Here is a 24077-nt window from a genome sequence, read left to right as displayed (position 1 = left end):
CAAAAAATTTGGAGGCTAAACTAAATAACTTACTCTTTTTGAACATACCCCACTAACTTCCACCCCCCCAACCCCAATAGTTTTAAAAAAAAAGAAGAAAAACATAAGCTGAATCATTCAACTCATGCTTACTACTTACTTCCAACCTTTATACACAACAACAAACCTTCCCACATTTAATACAACCCACCTAATCTTATAAGATCTATCCAACTAAAACCAACATAGACAGCCATCTAGATTATAATACATTAATAAAAGCAATACAGTCTCTCTTACGACCTCTCTTCCTGGAACCTATGAGGCCAGGACATAGCACAGCCACCGCCCTGCTAGCATTAATAGATACCATTAATCACAACAGCAATAATGGTAAGCTTTCTTCAGCCCTCTTCCTAGACCTATCAAAGGCCAGGACATAGCACAACCACTGCCCTGCTAGCATTCATAGATACCATTAATCACAACAGGAATAATGGTAAGCTTTCTTCAGCCCTCTTCCTAGACCTATCAAAGGCCAGGACATAGCACAACCACCGCCCTGCTAGCATTCATAGATACCATTAATCACAACAGGAATAATGGTAAGCTTTCTTCAGCCCTCTTCCTAGACCTATCAAAGGCCAGGACATAGGACAACCACTGCCCTGCTAGCATTCATAGATACCATTAATCACAACAGGAATAATGGTAAGCTTTCTTCAGCCCTCTTCCTAGACCTATCAAAGGCCAGGACATAGCACAACCACTGCCCTGCTAGCATTCATAGATACCATTAATCACAACAGGAATAATGGTAAGCTTTCTTCAGCCCTCTTCCTAGACCTATCAAAGGCCAGGACATAGGACAACCACAGCCCTGCTAGCATTCATAGATACCATTAATCACAACAGGAATAATGGTAAGCTTTCTTCAGCCCTCTTCCTAGACCTATCAAAGGCCAGGACATAGCACAACCACCGCCCTGCTAGCATTCATAGATACCATTAATCACAACAGGAATAATGGTAAGCTTTCTTCAGCCCTCTTCCTAGACCTATCAAAGGCCAGGACATAGCACAACCACCGCCCTGCTAGCATTCATAGATACCATTAATCACAACAGGAATAATGGTAAGCTTTCTTCAGCCCTCTTCCTAGTCCTATCAAAGATCAGGACATAGCACAACCAGCACCCTGCTAGCATTCATAGATACCATTAATCACAACAGGAATAATGGTAAGCTTTCTTCAGCCCTCTTCCTAGACCTATCAAAGGCCAGGACATAGCAAAACCACCGCCCTGCTAGCATTCATAGATACCATTAACCACAACAGGAATAATGGTAAGCTTTCTTCAGCCCTCTTCCTAGACCTATCAAAGGCCAGGACATAGCACAACCACCGCCCTGCTAGCATTCATAGATACCATTAATCACAACAGGAATAATGGTAAGCTTTCTTCAGCCCTCTTCCTAGACCTATCAAAGGCCAGGACATAGCACAACCACCGACCTGCTAGCATTCATAGATACCATTAATCACAACAGGAATAATGGTAAGCATTCTTCAGCCCTCTTCCTAGACCTATCAAAGGCCAGGACATAGCACAACCACCGCCCTGCTAGCATTCATAGATACCATTAATCACAACAGGAATAATGGTAAGCTTTCTTCAGCCCTCTTCCTAGACCTATCAAAGGCCAGGACATAGCACAACCACTGCCCTGCTAGCATTCATAGATACCATTAATCACAACATGAATAATGGTAAGCTTTCTTCAGCCCTCTTCCTAGACCTATCAAAGGCCAGGACATAGCACAACCACTGCCCTGCTAGCATTCATAGATACCATTAATCACAACAGGAATAATGGTAAGCTTTCTTCAGCCCTCTTATCAGTCTCCTGGTTTAAAAACTACCTCAACAACAGACAACAGGCAGTACTATGGAATAATAACTTGTCTCCACTCGTACCTGTAACACTGAGTACCTCGGGGATCTATAGTGAGCCCCTTGTTGTTCTCAATTTTTACGAATAATCTCCACTCAGTCGCAAAATGTTCAAGCCTTATTCAATATGCAGATGATTCAACTTCAATATGTAACACCCCCACTTTACCAGACCTCCACAAAAAGACACAGGATAACTTTCACTCAGTGGAAACATGGCTCACTGAGAATGGCTTGATACTCAACCCCAAAAAAACAAGCTCCTACTATATCATCCGTCAACTACCACTGCCCCCACATGCACCTTTACTATCCACTCTAATAACGGTACCCCCATATCACCTGAAGCCCAGACAAAACTACTAGGTATTACTATTGACAATAAGCTCAAATTTGATGTACACATCCATCTGGCCATTAAAAATACTGACAAAAAGCTATGTAGCCTCTACAAACATAAAGCATTCCTGACCCATAATGCTACAACTACAATTGCACGTACACACCTTCTCTCAACACTACTGTACACCTCACCCATCCTGATTAACTTATCCAAAACAGAAATCAATAAAATGACAACCTCCTACAGAACACATCACTGCCTAAACCTAAAGCAATTGGGCTGGATAGAACTACCTAACTTACTTATTTATAATCAGCTGGTTACTGCTCACAAGATACTCCAACAAAATATATCACCCTCACTAACTAACATTGTCCAACAATACTCCTGTCCTAGGCAACTCCGCTCAACTGACAAATTACTTTTAACTGTTACTAGATCCAACAACCATGCTGGAGACTCCCTTTACTCTTCTTATGTGGCCAAAATCTGGAACCCCCTGCCTACATCCTTATCCCTGATTACCTCACTACCTACATTTAAAAAGCTGTCTACAACTACCTCAGCAACAAATGGTTATGTCCCTGTTCAACTCCAGACTAATGCCGGATCCACTCCAGTACTATTGTAACCATCGTCCTAAACTAGAGTCCTATCTGTTACTTGCATATAAATGTACACCACATCAAAGGTATGATAACATACACATAACAGTGTTAGTATGAACAATGTAAAACTGTTTAATGGCTATTGTAAAACGTATCTGTCTGTAGTTTATACCTATAAGTATCTGTAGTTTATACCTATAAGTGTCAATAACTAGATACCCTTATGGATCTAGATGAAATATTTACCCAAGTTTGTCTGTATGTTCTCTAAAAATTGTCTCTTTGGAGCTTTTCTCCCCGGGCCTCCACTGAAAATGGACATATATCCAGCTGGACTATCCCGGTTAACAAATGTAAAATAAATAAACAACTATGTGTGTGTGTCTGTGTGTGTCTGTGTGTGTCTGTGTGTGTCTGTGTGTGTGTGTCTGTGTGTGTGTGTCTGTGTGTGTGTGTCTGTGTGTGTGTCTGTGTGTGTGTCTGTGTGTGTGTGTCTGTGTGTGTGTGTCTGTGTGTGTGTGTCTGTGTGTGTGTCTGTGTGTGTGTGTCTGTGTGTGTGTGTCTGTGTGTGTGTCTGTGTGTGTGTGTCTGTGTGTGTGTGTCTGTGTGTGTGTGTGTGTGTGTGTGTGTGTGTGTGTGTGTGTGTGTCTGTGTGTGTGTCTGTGTGTGTGTCTGTGTCTGTGTGTGTGTCTGTGTGTGTGTCTGTGTGTATATATATATATATATATATATATATATATATATATATGTGTGTGTGTGTGTATGTATATATATATATATATATATATATATATATATATATATATATATATATATATATATATATATATATATATATATATATATACACACACACACACACACACACACACACATTGCAGATTATTTAAACGGCCGAATAACACTGTGCCGAAGCACACTACAGTGGGGAAAGGGAATTTGTGTTTCCCAACTGTAGTGTGGTCTCTGAGCTGGTATATTTAAGTAGATAAAAATAAATATTTTGCCAGGGGCTTCACTCCCCCATGTGGGGGGGGGGGGGCTGTGCCCCCACTACCCCCCTACTTAAATATACCAACCCAGAGACTGCACTACATTGGGGAAACGCATAAATTCCCTTTCCCCACTGTAGTGTGCTTCGGCATAATGTTATTTGGCTGTTTAAATAATTGGCAATGTGGACGTTTGGCACTCCGGTCTTGGTAATGTGTAAATATATATATATATATATATATATATATATATATATATATATATATATATATATATATAGTCCATTTTTCAGGCTAGTGCTGAATTCAGGGCTGTGATACTAATTTCTGAGATGCCCATACCTTACTTGGATAGAAAGAAGTTTCTCTGTTCACCTGTGAGAGAGGGGAGCTTTGAGCAACCCATCTTTCCCTGGAGGAGTGGTTCCAGCCCAGAAGTTAGTAGTTTATTGGCCATTTTGGGCTAATTTCTCTCTCTTATTTCCCTACTATAAAAACCGCGTTTGCATGGTTTTGCGCACCGGGCAGTGCCGGTTAGCTACAGTTTTATTCAAGGCTCCACTGTCTCCTTTTCAGTTTTTCCCTTGAAACTAGTCTAACTCTCAACCTAAGCACTCCAAAAAGCATCTTACAGCTCAGCACTTGCTCAGACCTAATAGCAAGCACTAATATACCCTGACATTGATTGCCCAGCAGGTTAAGACTCTTTATTCACCCCTCACCAACCAAGCGACTAAGCAGTACACCCTGCTATTCAAGCATGACCAAAGGGCAACTTCAGGTGCACTCTCCAGTCCAGTTGGTGAATCTGGGTATCCTGAGGCAATGTTACAACTGCCTCATGTACACGGACAACCCTCTCCTACTACCACAAAACACTAACATATGCGAGAGATGCAATTATACAGCTAAACTGGAAGCTAAGCTTTCTCCACCCAAGACTGGAACAGACAGTCAAGACGAGAAGGTTAACACTTGCACCACAACTCCAGCCACACACAGACCTACTAAAACAGCACTGGCAAAAAATACATAAATACACAAAATCATACTTGGAGGCTCTAAATAAAAACCTGCAAAAGCATCAAAGACCTCCAAAGCAGACACCCAAACAACCTGCACTTCCCGTCACAAACCAGACAACACTTAAAACACAAATTCAGTGTGCCTCACAATCATAGCCCTTAAGGCGAAATAACATACCTAACACACTAGTAATATGTGACTCTATAGTCAGGCACACTGACGTCCCACTCACTAGGCTGGACAAGCAGAATGTTACTGTTAGCTGCCTGTCGGGAGCCAGAATCCTCCACATAACACAAGCACTCGGGTCACTCCAGAACAAATGACTCTGTCATTGTTCATATTGGTGTGAATGACCTGAGATGTACCTCCCTGGACTACATGAAGAGACCTGGAAGAGCTCTCTGATCATGTAGCCCAGGCTGGTATGACCCTGACCCTGAGTAGCATCCTGCCCTCACCAAGAATGATACCTCAGTATAAAGAAAAAATGATCAATTTCAGCAATTGGCTAAGCTGCTGGTGTCATTCAAAGGGGATCCAGTGTCTGTCAGCCTGGGACGGCATGCTCCACAAGCTGAGTTGCTTCGCAAGAGACTGCTTGCACCTGTCACCCCTAGGCATTTGACTACTGGCCAAGGCTCTTGCTGCCCCATAGTGCCTTTTTAGGCAAGGCTCAAAAGTCAAACCCACCTCCGTAAACAGCACAATTAACAAAAAACTTAGGGTTATGCTACTCAACTCCAGGACTTTAAATCTCAAAATGCATGCGCTCAAAACACTCTTCAGTATGGAGAACGTCGACATCTGTGCAGTAACTGAAACCTGGTTCAAGGCTCCAGGGAGCATCCAGCACTACTGGGCTACAGCTCATTCCACGCGTTTCGGCCACAGAACGCGGTCCGAAACACAAAAGGAGGGGCTGTATCCATATTTATCAAGGATACCTACACCTCCATGTTAGTGGTGCAACATGATACCTCTGAGCTCATCCATGTGCAACTAACCTTGGGCAAATCTGCAATGCAAATTGTGGTCTGCTACAGATCACCCTCCATGACCCAGGACCACCACTCCACCTTTTTGGAGACACTGGAAAACATGAAGGTCCTACCAAACACCCTGATATTGGGCAATTTCAATTACCCTACAATTCACTGGGAAAACTACTCTAGTACAAATACCCACTTCCAGCGTTTCCTGGAATTAATCGACTCAAACGCCCTGGACCAGCTGGTAAACTCCCCTACCAGAGGTTAAAACATATTGGACATGGACATCACCAACATGGGCGACATGTGTTCCACACCGGAGGTCAACCCGTCACTTTTTAGATCAAACCATAAACTAATCACTCTGGATGTCCACACCCCACCACCACCCCAACTAAGGAAACCACAGTAAAAAACTTTTCTTAAGCAAACTTCACCTTACTTAAGACCAAGTTGGTAAGTTTCTCTGCTCCCACACTAAAGGGTAACGCTGCACAAGATGCAGAAACCTTACAAATGCACTCTGTGAACACCTACAAGGATGCATGGATCGTGCCATGCCTAGCAAAACCAAGACTCACTCCTCTAAGAGAAGGAAACCAGTTTGGTGGACCCATGCAATAAACAGGCTAAATAGAATAGGAGGAGGAATCTAGTTCAGAAAAAAAGCAAATCCCAAGAAGGAAAGACCTCCCTAATCAGTATCAGTAAGAGACTGAGGTTCCTCATGAAATCATCCAAGGCTAACTTCGAAAGAAAAATAGCCAAGGATTCAAAAGATAACCACAAAACCTTCTTTAGCTGTGTTAAGAATCTAAGTGGCAACTCACAGATATGCACTGAACTAGTGCAAAATAGCGCAAAATATACTGAACCTACTGATATTGCCAACATCCTGACAGATAAATTCAGTACAAACTTCAAGCCCTTCTCAACTCCAAAAGGGCCCACAACAATAACAAAAAAGTGTAGTGTCCCAAAAATCACAGACGTACAGGTGGAAACAGCCCTTTCAAAAGCCAAAAACACAGTGTCAAATGGACCAGATGGTGTCCCAGGCTACATCTTGCACTAACTACAGAACGAACTAATCCCCCACCTAAACATGCTGTTCAACCTCAGCCTCTCCACAGGGTACATGCCCATAGAATGGCGCACAGCAACGGTTATTCCTTTCCACAAAGGAGGGGCCACAACTGTCCCTGGTAACTATCGCCCCATAAGCCTGACTAGCCTGGTCTGCAAGGCTATGGAGTGCATCATCATGGAACTCATTAACAAAGACTTTGGGAACCTCCAAACACTTGACCCGACCCAGTTCGGCTTTAAGGGCAGATCATACCTACTAAACCTGGTTGACTTCTTCGAGACAGTCACCAAAGCCATAGACGAGGGAAAGGTGGTTCACACAGCCTGCCTTGACCTCACCAAGGCTTTTGACACCTTTCCTAACTCTGGTATTACAGAAAAACTCACCAGCCTGGCTTACAGACGGAATTCGCACGGTAAGAATAGCGGCCACCAGGTCCGACTCTAAACCAGTCACAAGTGGTGTCCCACAAGGCTCAGTCTTGGGTCCCCTACTGTTTGGCATATACTTCTCAGAAGTACAGGCAAACACAGGAGGACTATGGCTAACCAGCTTCGCCAATGACTGCAAACTGGGAGCCATAATTGCTCTCCGGCTGACACAGACTTTCTCCAAAAGGGCTTTACTGAGACGGACACCTGGGGTCAAAATCATTGTCTGAAGCTAAATGCCAAAAAATGCATAGTCATCCCATTTGGGGAAAAACAAAACACCCATAAATTACCACATAGGTGGCAGCCCCCTTAATACAGAAGAGGTAAGAGATCTGGGGACCCAGGTAGATAGTAATCTCTCCTTTGACAATCATATTGTCAAAGTAGTTAGGAAATTCTTCTATGTAGCCCATCTAATTACTAAAGGGTTCGCATCTAAAAATAGAGATTATAGTGCCCCTCTACTCGGCACTCATCAGACCCATCATAGAGTACAATGCCCCATTTGGGATGCAACTTACAAGACACTTCCAACAGCTGGGAAGACCACAGAAGTATTTCACCAAGAGGATTACTGGCCTCAAACGTATGTCCTATGCAGCCAACAGGAAAAACTCCGGCTGTACTCAGAGGCATATCGCTTACACAGAGGTGAACTCTGCCCGACTTAGAAAGCCATGTCCAACTCAGAATTGATAGATATGCTCCACCTAAAGAAAGCCAAGTCACTGCAAGCCACTTGCTCTACTGAGCTAAACTTCGCTACAACAATAAATAGAACATGCTGGAGGGATAGATTCCTGTGACAGAGACTCCCCATGCTTTGGAACACAATTCCTAACTACATTAGGCATTGCCCCACACCAAAACTTTTCAAGAGAAACCTTGACGAGTGGATGAGTAATAGAAAATACACCCCTGGGATCACTTCATTGGCTCTTCTTGACAGAGGTTCAGTTAATTAATCAATGGGGCGGTGAAAGCTGACACACTCTGGCTAGGCTTATAAATGCCATCGGGCAAATAGCCTAGTACCTACCTATAAACCTATACATAAAGAGTGTGTGTGTGTGTGTGTGTGTGTGTATGTGTGTGTGTATATATATATATATATATATATATATATGTATATATATATATATATATATATGTGTATATATATATATATATATATATATATATATATATATATATATATATATATATATATATTTATCAGGCTGTGGATGGTAATTCATTACTGAAACTAAGCAGAAATTCCTTTAGATTCCAAGAGCAGGATAAAGTTATTTCTTACACTTATTTCATTGAATAATTGAATTGCACTTCTGAAACGCTTATTGTGCTGTACAGTTAATCTACTACATTTTGCACTGTTATAAAGCTTTATTTACTGTTTCACTGCATTTATTTAGTGTTTTATACTGTTTTAACTGTATTTTTCATTGCTAGATACGGTTTCGTTACTCTCATTGCATGTTTACTGAATTACTTAACTGTAAGCTGATTTTTCATACTGAGAGTTTTATTTCCTGTTTGTGAGTGCTCCATCCATGGTTTTCTGTGTATTTTAGATGTTTTAGGTTTCTGTGTTGTAGTCTAGTCTGTTTGATGTTAAAAGCATTCTCTAGAGTCTGCTTGCTCCTTGATCTGTTCATTTAGTGGCTACAGCTTGGAGCTGTAATAGTTTCCCCACACTCCCTCCTGAGCCCCCCCCACCCGCTTAACTAGGGTTAAACTATTTCTGGCGTTATAAGGTCTGCTCTTCAAATTTTCCCTTGCAACTAGCCAGCTTTTTAGTTTTAGCACTCAAATCTGTTTCTTTGAGCTCAGCACTTGTTCAGAACTCATTGTAAGCACTAAATAAGCTACAAATTACTACTGCATTTCATCAGTTGTCTAGAGGAAAACAGTTTTTAGTACTTAATAAATAAGTAGCTATCCAGGCATGTCTAAAGTCAGCTCCCAGTGTTTTCTCCTGTCTACCTGATGAATCTGAATCTGGGCATCATGGGTCAATGCAGCAATTGCCTCATATACACAAGGCAACCCTCTCCTCCTACCACCCAACACTACAACCTGTGAGAGATGCACTTGTATAGCCAAACTGGAAGCAAAGCTCTCTTCACCGAAGACTGGACCAGACAGTCAAGAGGAGAAGGTAAACAGTTGCACCACACCACACTCTTCACATAGTCCCTCGAAATCTGCACCACCAAAATACACACACACAAGCACAAACCACATGCTTACATTCGCGTAGGCTCTCAATAGAAATCTTCCCAAGCAACCAAGACCTCCAAAGCAGAAACGCAAGCAACCTCCACCTCCCAACACAATCCAAATTACCATAACCCACATACTCAGTGTGCCATTCAACTACAGCCCGTAAGGCATAACGTACCCAACACTCTAGTCATAGGTGACTCTGTAGTCAGGCACACTGACGTTCCTCTCACCAGCCTAAACAAGGGGACTGTTACTGTCAGCTGCCTGTTGGGTGCTAGGATCCGCCACATAACGCATGCACTCAGGTCACTCCACAACAAGTACAAATATGACTCTGTCATTGTCCATGTAGGTGTGAATGACCTGAGACCTACCTCCCTGGTCTACATGAAAAGAGACATGGAGGAACACTCTGATCTTGTAGTCCAGGCTGGTATGACCCTAGCCCTGAGTAGCATCCTGCCACCACCCAGAATGATACCACAGTACAAGGACAAAATGACTGACTTCAACAATTGGCTAAGCTTCTGGTGTCATTTTAAGGGAATCCAATATCCATCTGCCTGGGATGACATGATCGACAGACCACGATGCTTTGCCAGAGATGGCCTGCACCTGTTGCCCTTGTGATTCCTGATACTGGCAAAGGCTCTTGCCACCCCTATAGTGCCTTTTTTAGGCAAGGTTCAAATGACAAATTCACCACCGTAACGGGTACAAGCAAGCAAAATCTGAGGTTAATGCTACTTAATGCTAGAAGTCTAAACCTCAAAATGCACTCACTCAAGGCACTCCTTAAAATGGAGAATATCGACATCTGTGCAGTGACAGAAACCTGGTTCAATGCTCTAGAGAACACCCCTGCATTATCAGGCTATAATTCATACCAAACCTTTCGGCCACCTAACCCAGACTGAAACACTAAAGGTAGAGGCGTGTCCATATTCATTAAGGATATCCACACCTCCAAGCTAGTTCCTCCGCATAATGCATCCGAGATTACCTAAGTTCAACTAACTCTGGGGAAGACTGCAGTCCAGATTGTAGCTTGCTACAGATCCCCCACCATGCCCCAGGATTCCCACTCCTCTTTTCTTGATAGACTGGAAAATATTAGGGTTCAACCCAGCACCCTAATAATGGGTGATTTCAACTTCCTGACCATTAACTGGGAAAACTACTCATTTACTAACTCTCTTGCTCAACGTTTTCTGGAATTCCTCAATTTCAATGCCTTGGATCAACTTATCCACACCTCCACCAGGGGCAGCAATATCTTAGACCTGGTCATCACCAACATGGGCAACCGGTGTTCCACACCAGAGGTCAATGCCTCGTTGGTCAGATCCGACCACAAGCTAATCACCCTAGACATCCACATCCCGCTCCCACCCCCCATTTGAGAAACAAGCGTAAAAAATTTCTCCAAAGCCAGCTTCACGCTTCTTAAGACTGAAGTGTCAAACTTCATGACACCCATGCAGATGGACAACAGAGGTACGACTGCTGAATCCTACACAAATGCCCTTTATAAGCAGTTACACGAGTGCATGGATCGTGCTATCCCTAACAGAACCAAGATGCTATCCTTCAAAAAAAAGGAAGCCAATCTGGTGGTTTTCTGCTGTAAAGCTCTACAACAGAAGAAACTGTTGCAAAAAAGAGTAAAATCCCATGATTGGAGGAATTCCCTGGTCAGCCTCAGTAGGAAGCTGAGATCCTTCATAAAATCCTTCAAAGTTGGTTATGAAAACAAAATCGCCACGGAATCTAAAGACGGCCACAAAGCATTCTATAGCTATGTCAAGAATCTCAGTGGCAACACTCAGATCTGGTCTGAGTTTTACAGCACAATGGCACTGAATATACAGAACCAACTGATATTGCCAGCATCCTGGCAGATAGGTTCAGTGCTAACTTTACCCCCCTATCGCCTCCTAAAGGGCCCATCTCTATACCGGAAGAATGCAAAGTTCTGTAATCACGGCTGCACGGGGAAAAAACTCACTTTCCAAAGCCAAGAACACAGTATCCATGGGACCTGACAACATCCGAGGCTGCCTTCTACAAGAACTACAGAATGAACTGGCATGCCACCTAAGTACCATGTTAAGTCATAGCCTCATCTCAGGCTTTGTGCCCATTGAATGGCGCACTGTGATGGTTATCCCACTCCACAAAGGGGGAGCCACGACAGACCCCAGGAACTACCGACCCATTAGCCTGACGAGCCTGGTCTGCAAGGCCATGGAACGTATCATCATGGAACTCGTAAACAAAGACATTGGAGATCTCCAAACTCTGGACCCCACCCAATTCGGCTTTGTAAAAGGCAGATCATGCCTCCTAAACCTGATGGACTTCTTTGAAGCAGTCACCAAAGCCATAGATGAGGGTAAGGTGGTTCACACAGCCTACCTAGATCTCACCAAGGCGTACGACAGCATTCCCCACTCTGGAATTATAGATAAACTCAGTAAACTAGGTATAAATCCCTATGTAACAAGATGGGTTGCCAACTGGCTTACTGACAGAACCCACACTGTGAAAGTAGTAGACTCCAAATCAGACGTCAGACCAGTGACAAGTGGAGTACCACAGGGTTCAGTCCTCTGTCCTCTCCTGTTAGCCTGTACTTCAGAGAAGTAGATACCAAACACAGAAGGCCTTTGGCTGGCTAAGTTCACAGATGACTGCAAGCTGGGAGCCATAATCAAAACTCCTAACAATGTGGACGTCCTACAAAATGGCCTCACTGAGACAGCTGCCTGGTGTCAAAGCCATGGCCTCAAGCTCATTGTCAAAAAGTGCATTGTCATCCCCTTTGGTAAAAACTCTCTGTACCCATGAAATACCACATAGGAGGTAGTCTACTTAACACCGAAAGTGTGATAAGAGACCTTGGGACACAGGTGGACAGTAGTCTCTCCTTTGATAATCACATCGACACAGTGGTCAGGAAATCCTTCTACATGGCACACCTCATCACAAAAGGTTTCTCATCCAGAAAAAAAGAGGTAATTGTTCCCCTCTACTCATCACTCATTAGACCCATTATAGAGTACAACACCCCTTTTGGTGTGTACCTCACAAGATGTCTACAACAACTGGAAAGGCCGCAGAAATACCTCACAAAGGGGATTACCGGCCTCGAAGAGATACCCTACGCAGACTGTCTCAAATAACTCCAGCTTTACTCGTCGCATATCGCCTACTCAGAGGCGATCTCTGCCTAACATGCAAAGCTATGTCAAACCCAGAGCTGTTGGACATGCTCCACTTAAAGCAATCCCAATCCCTCCGAATTACCCGGTCTAGGGACCTAAACCTTGTCACCACAATAAACAGAACATGCTGGAGGGATAGATTCCTGTCCAATAGACTTTCCATGCTCTGGAACAGACTACCTATCTATGTCAAACAGAGCTCCTCATTAGCACTATTTAAGAAAAATATTGATGATTGGATGGGTAATAGGAAATTCACTCCGGGGATCACTTCTGTGGCTCTGCTTGACAGGGGCATAGGAAAATAATTTTCTTGAGCGGCGAAAGCCAGGGTACCTTTTTGGCTAGGATTGTATAGGCCCTAGGGCCAATAGCCTAGTACCTACCTATGAACCTATATAAATATGTATAAATATATATATATATGTATATATGTATATGTGTATATATGTATATATATATATATATATATATATATATATATGTGTGTGTGTATATAATATAAATATATATAAATATATATATATATATATATATATATATATACATATTGCATACATGCACAGATCCAAGCAAGGGTGGAGTGAAGGGGGCAGCTGCCGCACACCCTGTTAGCAGATGTGATGTGCACCGTCAAAAGGGTGCCAGTGAATCATTGCAAGGAGTGTGTACAGTCTAAGAAGCCACAGCTATGATCACAGATACTTAAATGACAAGTCATTGCTTGATGCAGAGGGGTGCAGTTGGCAGTTTGTATAAGCTGCTCATCAGTCCTTGGCTTGCAGGTGTACAATCAGTGTTTGGAAATCAGTTTTTTAGTACTTTTTGCAGACTTTCGGATTTGTGACTAATTAGCAACTTGCATAATTCCTTTGCACCCTTATCAATGTGTTTGACCACTTTTGGTCTCCTACATGACTAAGAAGGAGGTACCAGATGACTTTTTGCTGGAGAGCCAACTACAGGTCTGTGTAAAACGTCTTTTAAAACCGCATACCTAGTGTAAATGGTCCCGAGACACTTTTTAGATATGTTAAGACTTTTGAATAAACCAGGATTGTTTTGAGAGCTTCAGATGATTCTTGGGACCAGCAGGTTGCATTTATTGTCAAGTGTTTGTGTTGTACACTGCAGCTAACAGCGTCTCTGCTCATTCAGAACTTTTTACTGAAATCTCCTTTGTGTACATATTTTCTAAATAATGTCCATGATGCTCCCATTTAACTGTAATATCAGTGTGTGAGCACAAGTAAAGCATATGTACTGTACATTGTAATGTTTCGTTTGTTGCAGATTCAGCTTGCATTATTTGATTGGTTTGTTGTCTCTGCCTTCTTGCTGTTGTAGATAGAAACAATCCATGGATCTGTTAATTTATCCAGTTAAATTTAATTAATAAATTAAAGTTTTGAAGTTGAAAATTAAAAAAAAAAAATGTGCTTATTTTGGAAGGTCATTGTAATGCACTGCATGCTACCTCTTAAATGTAAAATACAATTTAAAAAGAATATGGATATGCAGCGTTTGTCTTTCTAGCTAGTGAACCAGACAACAGTTGTCATGTGACACGCATGTAAAAATCAGAATGTACAGCTCATTGAGGCTTAATAATCCAAGTGCTTTTCTGTTTACTTGCCATCTAGGCAACTAAATATTTTGATATTCAGCTGATTTTTGATGCCTGGTACTGGAATAAGTGTAAATTTGTTTGCAAGTAGTATTGAGGTGAAAGGTAATATGTACAGATGGTGTCAAGTTGCAAGAAAGTTTTCAGTGATTTGGGCATAGAACTGGTAGTTGGAATTTAATGCATAACTTCTTTTTTTAAGTGAGTCACCTTTAACATCTGATACTAGTATTCTAATGGTAAGTAATAACCTTAAAGACCTAAAAACCTCCTAAGCTGGGCATTAATCCCTACGTCACTCGATGGGTTGCCAACTGGCTTACTGACGGAACCCACACTGTAAAAGTAGCTGACTCCAAATCCAGCTCTAGACAAGTGGAGTACCTCAGGTTCAGTCCTGGGGCCTCTCTTTTTTTTGGCATCTACTTCTCTGAAGTACAGGCCAACACTAAGGGACTCTGGCTAACAAAGTTCACAGATGACTGCAAACTGGCAGCCATTATTGAATCCCCAAATGATGAGGATACTCTACAAAAGGGCCTTACAGAAACAGATGCTTGGTGCCAGAGCCATGGGCTCAAGCTCAGTACCAGGAAATGTATAGTTATCCCCTTTGGGGAAAAAAAACATATACCCGTGAATTACCACATATGTGGCAGTACACTAAACACTGAAAGTGTGATGAGACTTAGGGACACAGGTGGACAGTGGTCTCGCCTTCAATAACCACATTGCCACAACAGTCAGGAAATCCTTCTATGTGGCACACCTCATCACTAAGGGCTTTTCATCCAGGAAAAAAAGGAGATCATTGTCCCACTGTACTCATCCCTCATTAGACCCATTATAGAATGCAATGCCCCATTTGGTATGTACCTCTCAAGACATCTGCAACAAGTGAAATGGCCACAAATACCTCACTAAAAGAGTCCCACGCCTAAAGCAGATGTCCTATGCTTACCGCCTTAAACTCCAGCTATACTCTGTCTCAAATGGTCTACTCCGAGGCGGTCTCTGCTTAACATACAAGGCCATGTCAAACCCAGAACTGTTGGACATGCTACACTTAAAGAAATCCCTCAGAGCCACATGCTCCAGGGATCTAAACCTTGTCATCACAGTAAACAAAACATGCTGGAGGAATAGCTTCCTGACCCAGAGACTCCCCAGACTCTGGAATAGACTGCCCATACATGTCAAGCAGAGCGCCTCTTTGGCCCTCTTCAAAAGGAACCTTGATGATTGGATGGGAGAAAAGAAATTCGCCCCGGAGATCACGTCAGTCTCCCTGCTAGACAGGGGTCCAGGGAAGTAAATAGTGTGGGAAGAAATAACCAGGGATTTGTTATGGCTAGGCTTGTATAAGCCCTAGGGCCGATAGCCTAGTACCGAACTATGAACTTGTTAAGTATTGCAGGAAGGCGTAGTTGTTGGTGTATAACTGCGATATTGTCAAATAAGTATGAGCTTGCATGTGTGACCCAGAGTAGAGTATTAAGTTTGCAGAGGTTAACAGGTAAGTGGGAACAAGATTTCACAGAAGATTTTTACTGATAAGCTGAAGGGGAAATGGGGTGGACACTTTGAGTAATTCAGAGGTGTGTACTGTAGAAAAAGGTGGTGGGACAGAGACTTACAATGTTTATATAAAGTGTTGAGGAGAAAAGTTAAAAGTGATTTTACAGTGTTGGTGTTTCATTAAGAAACAATTGAACATTACTTTTTACATCCTTAAAATTTCTGTGAGTGTTTTGTTGTGTAAATATCAAGGGCATGTATGTCTTTCAAAAGACTGTTACGTCCTGTCCATTATTGGAGGAGGGGATTGTAAATTGGTCCAGAAACACAGCTAGAAGTCGTCTGGTCATGATGGGCTGTTGGGGAGATTGTCCTGACAGCAGTGGTTTTAATGAAGTTTGGATTTATTTTTGAAAGTATCAGTCCTAAGATGGATTGTTTTTCTTGTACTGTATTTGTTAAGGATGCTGTGAAGTTAACCATGTACTAACTTGAAACTGGTGGTGTTTTTTTGTTGTGTTTTAGGATACTGCTCTGGATCTTTATGTGAAGACCGTCTTGATGAGCAAGTCAAAACCTCCAAAACATCTTCTGGTAAGTAACTATTAGGGTAGAATTCTCCCACATTGTTATATGTGAGTAGTGTGTGCTGCAGTGTTCAGTACCTATCCTTTCCGTTGCCTCTTCTGGTAAGTAACTATTAGGGTAGAATTCTCCCACATTGTTATATGTGAGTAGTGTGTGCTGCAGTGTTCAGTACCTAACCTTTCCGTTGCCTCTTCTGGTAAGTAACTATTAGGGTAGAATTCTCCCACATTGTTATATGTGAGTAGTGTGTGCTGCAGTGTTCAGTACCTAACCTTTCCGTTGCCTCATCTGGTAAGTAACTATTAGGGTAGAATTCTCCCACATTGTTATATGTGAGTAGTGTGTGCTGCAGTGTTCAGTACCTAACCTTTCCGTTGCCTCATCTGGTAAGTAACTATTAGGTTAGAATTCTCCCACATTGTTATATGTGAGTAGTGTGTGCTGCAGTGTTCAGTACCTATCCTTTCCGTTGCCTCATCTGGTAAGTAACTATTAGGGTAGAATTCTCCCACATTGTTATATGTGAGTAGTGTGTGCTGCAGTGTTCAGTACCTAACCTTTCCGTTGCCTCATCTGGTAAGTAACTATTAGGGTAGAATTCTCCCACATTGTTATATGTGAGTAGTGTGTGCTGCAGTGTTCAGTACCTAACCTTTCCATTGCCTCTTCTGGTAAGTAACTATTAGGGTAGAATTCTCCCACATTGTTATATGTGAGTAGTGTGTGCTGCAGTGTTCAGTACCTAACCTTTCCGTTGCCTCATCTGGTAAGTAACTATTGGGTTAGAATTCTCCCACATTGTTATATGTGAGTAGTGTGTGCTGCAGTGTTCAGTACCTAACCTTTCCGTTGCCTCATCTGTTAAGTAACTATTAGGGTAGAATTCTCCCACATTGTTATATGTGAGTAGTGTGTGCTGCAGTGTTCAGTACCTAACCTTTCCGTTGCCTCATCTGGTAAGTAACTATTAGGGTAGAATTCTCCCACATTGTTATATGTGAGTAGTGTGTGCTGCAGTGTTCAGTACCTAACCTTTCCGTTGCCTCATCTGGTAAGTAACTATTAGGGTAGAATTCTCCCACATTGTTATATGTGAGTAGTGTGTGCTGCAGTGTTCAGTACCTATCCTTTCCGTTGCCTCATCTGGTAAGTAACTATTAGGGTAGAATTCTCCCACATTGTTATATGTGAGTAGTGTGTGCTGCAGTGTTCAGTACCTAACCTTTCCGTTGCCTCTTCTGGTAAGTAACTGTTAGGGTAGAATTCTCCCACATTGTTATATGCGAGTAGTGTGTGCTGCAGTGTTCAGTACCTATCCTTTCCGTTGCCTCATCTGGTAAGTAACTATAGGGTTACAATTCTCCCACATTGTTATATGTGAGTAGTGTGTGCTGCAGTGTTCAGTACCTAACCTTTCCGTTGCCTCACTGTTCGTAAAGCAGATCAGTATGACCTGTTTAATGAGCTCCATACTTGATCTAGAAGGTAGCCTCTGAACTTTTCCTGTAAACTTTCTATACATTTACTGATAGAAGCTGTGACCCGATTTCATGAGTTGTTCATTCTGTTGCTGAAGGCCTTGTTGCCGTTTGAGCATTCCTCCCCATCATACAGTGTAATGTATATCTCTGAAACACTGGAATACTTAAACACCACATTTATAATGATGTAATTATGCACCCCCCTGTCCTGTTTACCGCAGCATATTTATCCAATGTGTGTTGCTTACTGCCATGGCACAGTACTGTGCCCCTTCACTTCTACATCATTGCAGAACACTATCCTCCGCTGTGTGTCGCACTGTACTTAGTAGTGCCTCATGTAATGCATACGCCCCCTGCTGTGTATCACACTGTCTAATGGTGCCTCTCGTAATGCATACCCCCGCCCCGCTGTGTATCACACTGTGTCTAATGGTGGCTGATGTGATGCAGAGTCCCTCCCCCTGCTGTCACATGGTACCTAGTAGTGCCTTACGAGATGCAGATGTTTATCACACTATTTAATGGTGCCTCATGTGATGCAGGGCCCCCCTGCTTTGTATCGCACTGTATCTAATAGTGCCTGACATGATGCAGGGACCCCTCCCACTTTATACCACATTGTACCTAGTGGTGCCAAACGTGATGCAGAGCCCTTTTCTCTGTATATCACACTGTATCTAATGGCAGCGCAGAGCTCCCCCCACCTGCTGTATGTCTTATGGTAGCTCAAGTGATGCACACCCCCTCGCTGTGTATCACACTGTATCTAATGGTGCTTTACGTGATGTAGAGCCTTCCCTCCCCCACTGTGTTTCATACTGTATCCAATGGTGCCTGATGTGACGCAGAACTCCCCTCCCGCTGTATGCCGCACTGTACCTAGTGGTGCCACATGTGATGCAGCACCCCCGACTGTATATCACGCTCTGTCTAAAATGGTGCCTTATGTGACACAGAGCTTTCTCCTCTGCTGTATATCTAATGGTGCCCCAAATGATGCAGAGCCCCCATCTCGCTGTGTATCACACTATCTGATGGTGCCTCACGTGATGCAGAGCCCCCCTTGCTGTGCATCACACTGCACCAGTGGTGCCTCATGTGATGCAAGCTCCCCCCCGCTGTGTAACACACTGTATCTTATGGTGCTTGATGTGACATGGAGCTTTTCCCTACTGCTGCATATCACACTGTGTATATAACAATGTCTATGTCAGGCATTCCATGCAGGGCACTCTGCCCTGCTGAATGTATAGTACAGCTTTTCTCTGTCTGTTGGAAGGGGACCAACATTGGGACAGAAACAGAATTCTCAGCCCTAAGTCCGAGGCATCCCGCTGTGCTCCTTGTTACCTTCTGTCCCTGACTGTTCTTGTTTTCCCTTCAGAATATTGTACCCTTTTGTACGTGATCTATTTCACTCTCTGTAGAATGTCTTTCTCTGTAGCATGTAAACAGTCTCACTACGTTGCATTCTGTCTTTGGTGTACAACAGAACATTTTTACACACTTCAGTCTGTTGTAAGCCTACACTACCTTTAAGTAATGGACTAGAGAACCTGTTTCACATGTAGCAAAGTATCCTTTGTTTTGTTGCTCACTTGTGCCCCCATCCCCTCATACAGCAATTTCTTGTTTTGGCTGCGTTTACACTTTTAATGTTTTTTGTTAGACTTTTTTAGTGTGGTAGACACATTTTGACACATTACACGAGTATTAATATGAAAATGTATGTTTTTTTCCTCATTTGGCTTTTATTCCCTTGTATTGATGGGTAGGTCCTACTAGTCCTGTGCCCTTTAAAGGGTATTTTGTGGTCTGCAAGAAGTTTTACCATGGCTTTAGGAATACCTCCCTTCTCTTGAGTGCTTCATTTTTTAAATTCTTGTTTGTTTATGAAAACATTAATGCTTTCATGTATTTTGTAAGAGTTCTAAGCCATGCACCCTGCCAAAGGTTTGTTGTTTGTTTCATTCCTTGGTTCTGATTTGGCCACCCTGTACAAAAAATACTACTACAAATATTTTAAATGCCTTTATTAAAGCATCACGTAAGATATGCGCATACATACATATAATCGAAAAGAACACAAACTATATTAACATGCTATATTCTTGCATTATAAAATACATATGTTTTTCTTAAAGGACAACTGCGCCCTCAGACTCAAAAAACATATTAATTTCATCATGGTTTGATGTTTCCTACATTTTAATAGCACTCTGAGACTATTTTGAGCTTTTTAGATATTTTTAGATGCAATTTCTGACTCTGACCACATGGGGTCTGGCATATTGAAAAAATTCAGACTGTTTACACTGCCTCAAATAATGCATTCTGGGATACTTAGTCTCCAAAAAATTGCATCAGATCTGCCACGTTTTGCCTTAAGCTGCTGTCACTTCATTGACTTAACAGGCATTCACTGCAGTCTTAAAATCCCCTACTTTTGGTTAAAATGTTATCCTTTTTAATGACCACTTAAAACACAAGCAGTGCAAATGCTACAGAACAGAACTGAAAGGTGCATTTTCTAGCCCTTTCATCTTAGAAATGCTAAATTGCTTTCTTTTGTGAAGGCTGAAATCTAGTTCTTCAAGGAATCTCCCCTCCCACTTCACACCTACCTTCCCTAGCTGTCAAAGAGCCAAGGGTAATTTGACCCATTATCTGCATGTGATTGACAGCTCGTCACAGCAGGTGACCAGAGTAATGTACTGTTTGCTTGTCAGCCTTTTCCTCCTTACACTGGGAGACTTTTTTTGTTGCACTACTCCTGTCAAATTTAAAACCAAGCTACATAGCACTGGCAATAATCCCTGCTTTGCAAAGCAATCTGCCACTTATTTTCCCTTCCTGTTTAAATAGCTAACAAATGATGTACTATAAACTTGAAATATTTTAGACTTGCATGACAGCACCCACATGCTTTTTTGAGTCAATATTTAAAAAAAATTATGGTAATGCATACATAACACGCAGACACACGCACACACACACACTGCTTTACTTCTACAATAATTTAGATTTTTACATTTTATAGCAGTGTACTAACCAAGCAGAGACATCTGGTTCAAAAGCAAGGATAAATTGATCCTGAAATACCTATGAACCTCAGCGCAAGAAATTAGGACAAAGCCATACATAGAAGTGGGACAAAGGCACAAATGGAAAAGCGCAGTCTGGGTCTGAACTGTCTGCAAACAGCTACAGTTAACTTTGAGTATGTGTCTACCTGTTTGAGCCAATATTCATTTTCCCCTGGAGAGCACTCTGCTTTGGCTTCTAAGCAGCCTCCCCCCCCACACACACACACACACACACACACACACACACACACATTCCACTTTCTCTTATTCCCTTCTGTTAGCAAATAGTATCCGCCATAACTCATCAAGCATTAAACATAACTGGGGAAATATAAACCCTGGATCAAAATGAAAATAAGTAGGCTAAGCTAAAAATGCAGCTGTGAAAGGGAAGCACGTGGCACCGTTACAAACAGAAAAAGATTAACTCCACTAATGTGCAATTAAAAACTTGGGAGGACACAATATCAGGGCTAGGGAGGCATAGAAACAGGGACAAATTACATTTAGGATACACTATTAAGAAGTAATAAGACTTACCTTACTTATGAAGTAGCAAAACGCTGGTGAAGAAGAAGTGCTTCACATGAATAGAGTCGACCAGATTTGCTAACACAGAAAAGGAGTTCCACACAGCACCTAGTCCATTTATTAGGTTAACAGTGTGCTGGGAAAGGCGATGTTGACATCACAATGTGGGAGGATCACAGGGATTCTGTACAGCATGCAAATAAGGCAGTGTTTACGTCACTTTGGGGGAGGAAACCTCCCAGGATCTTCAGCAAGAGCTATGGCAGATGTGACATCATTATTTAAGAGACGACTAGACAGTTTTCATCTTGGTTTTAAAACTGAAAGTCAAACAGTACGGAAAAGTATGAAGCCTAAGCAGTAAAAGAGAATAGTGAATTTTTTTTTAAAGCTGCGGTTATGTTTTTTTGAGGCTGTATCACATAACAGGATTTTAGGGAGACATCAGGTAGAGATATTTGATTTGATATCCCATTGTTTTCCTTTAAGTTATTTCTGCCAACATTACATAAATTCTTGCCTTCCCTTAAACCTCACTCCACCTCTTGAGCATTAATCTTCATGTATTGTGTCAACAAATTCCATTTCTATGTAATTTATTTCTTCCCTTTTTCTAAAGATTGCAACTCCTAATTCTTTTATCTCCTTTAAAATGTTCTGTACTTGAATTACGGTCGGTTTAGCTATTGATTTTCTTTGTCTAATTGATTTTTTGGCAGCCAGTAGCATTACACTTTTTTTGAGGCCTTTCCAAGTCTAGACAATTACTACATGAAGACTCTTCAGATCCTGTGTCCAAATTCATAAGAATCATTTCCTTAGTTGCAGCCATTTGCTGTTCCAACATTTCTGACAGGGTACTTTGAAGGGAATTTTTTAAATCTGCCAACTCTTTGATCTAATAAAGAAATGTGTGCCTAGTTACCCTTCTCTCGTCCGTCACATACTGTCTGAGGAAAACTTCTCATGAGGTTTGCTTAGTTTATAGAAATACCTTTGCAATTACTTTGCATGGTTGTTGCTCTCCTTAACGATGTGCATCCAAAATCCTGTTATCATTCTCTTTCGCTCTCTTTTGAATCCTTCCCATTTCTTCATGAGCATCTCTTTCCACTTGCATCCAAAATCCTGTTGTCATTCTCTTTCTCTTGAATCCCCCCATTTCTTCATGAGCATCTCTTTCCACTTGCATCCAAAATCCTGTTGTCATTCTCTTTCTCTTGAATCCCCCCATTTCTTCATGAGCATCTCTTTCCACTTGCATCCAAAATCCTGTTGTCATTCTCTTTCTCTTGAATCCCCCCATTTCTTCATGAGCATCTCTTTCCACTTGCATCCAAAATCCTGTTATTCTCTCTCTCTCGAATCCCCCCATTTCTTCATGAGCATCTCTTTCCACTTGCATCCAAAATCCTGTTATCATTCTCTTTCTCTCTCTCTTGAATCCCCCCATTTCTTCATGAGCATCTCTTTCCACTTGCATCCAAAATCCTGTTATCATTCTCTTTCTCTCTCTCTTGAATCCCCCCCATTTCTTCATGAGCATCTCTTTCTACTTTGATTTATAACCTCCTGCTTGTGTTAAGATTATGAGACTTAACTGTATAAAGTATCTATTTAAATCAAGTAATCCTATACCAACTTTTTCCACTTAACACTTGGAGTCTTCCTCCTAAATAAATTCCTTAAAGTCTTTTATTGTCTATGACTTCTGTGGTGGATAAAAATGTTAGTGACTTGTATATAAAACTAAAGGGACTAAAAACAATTTCGCTTGTATTTTACTATCTATAATCGAGTTTCCAGTTTCTTCTCGTACCTCATGTGTTTCCTGTAGCATTGCTGTTTGCACTCTTCATTTCTTAGTATAATTCAGTACTCTTTCTTTTTTTTTTTTTTTTTCTATACCGGTTTGCCATTTACATTCCAGGATGATGTGGACAGCATTGCCATTAAGATGGGAAACCTTTGCTCTGTCCAGTATACATGACAGTTTTGAAAATGTGTATTTCCAACATTTGTCTTACAAACACTCTTTGGCAAGCCGATATTTTATACAGTTGCTCCAGTGTTCTCTTCTGTCTGCCCTCAACTGATGCGTCTTCGAATCCAGTTCAATTAAACATTAGCCATTGTACAGAATTTTGGAATCAAGGCTTCGACTTTTCCCCTTACCCATAACCCACACTGTCTACTGAACTGCCTCAGATCTCATTTGCTGTTTGAATTACCCCAGGTCTCATTTGCTGCTTGGATCCTGTAGATGTAGATCTCTTGGCTCAGTGTTTAGAACATTTTTTTCTTTGACTTGGTATCAGAGAGTTAACTTTTTAGATGTTCTTCAGTGTAGGACTTCCTTCTCTACCTT

At 41.9% G+C, this 24077-nt stretch overlaps 1 protein-coding gene across 1 annotated transcript in view; it reads left to right on the top strand.

Annotated features, from left to right (window-relative positions):
• The window catches only part of GCN1 (GCN1 activator of EIF2AK4), a gene marked incomplete in the record, with an annotated part of 2100248 nt that overhangs the window by 34363 nt on the left and 2041808 nt on the right, over nucleotides 1-24077 (top strand). The window contains 1 exon segment of the mRNA XM_044068902.1: nucleotides 16546-16614. Coding sequence (XP_043924837.1) covers nucleotides 16546-16614 — 69 coding nt within the window.

Source organism: Protopterus annectens, chromosome 4.part0 (genome assembly GCF_019279795.1).
Source record: "Protopterus annectens isolate FY-2018-M chromosome 4.part0, PAN1.0, whole genome shotgun sequence".
NCBI classification, from domain to species: Eukaryota; Metazoa; Chordata; order Ceratodontiformes; family Protopteridae; genus Protopterus; species Protopterus annectens.
This window is presented reverse-complemented; position numbering and strand designations above follow the sequence as displayed.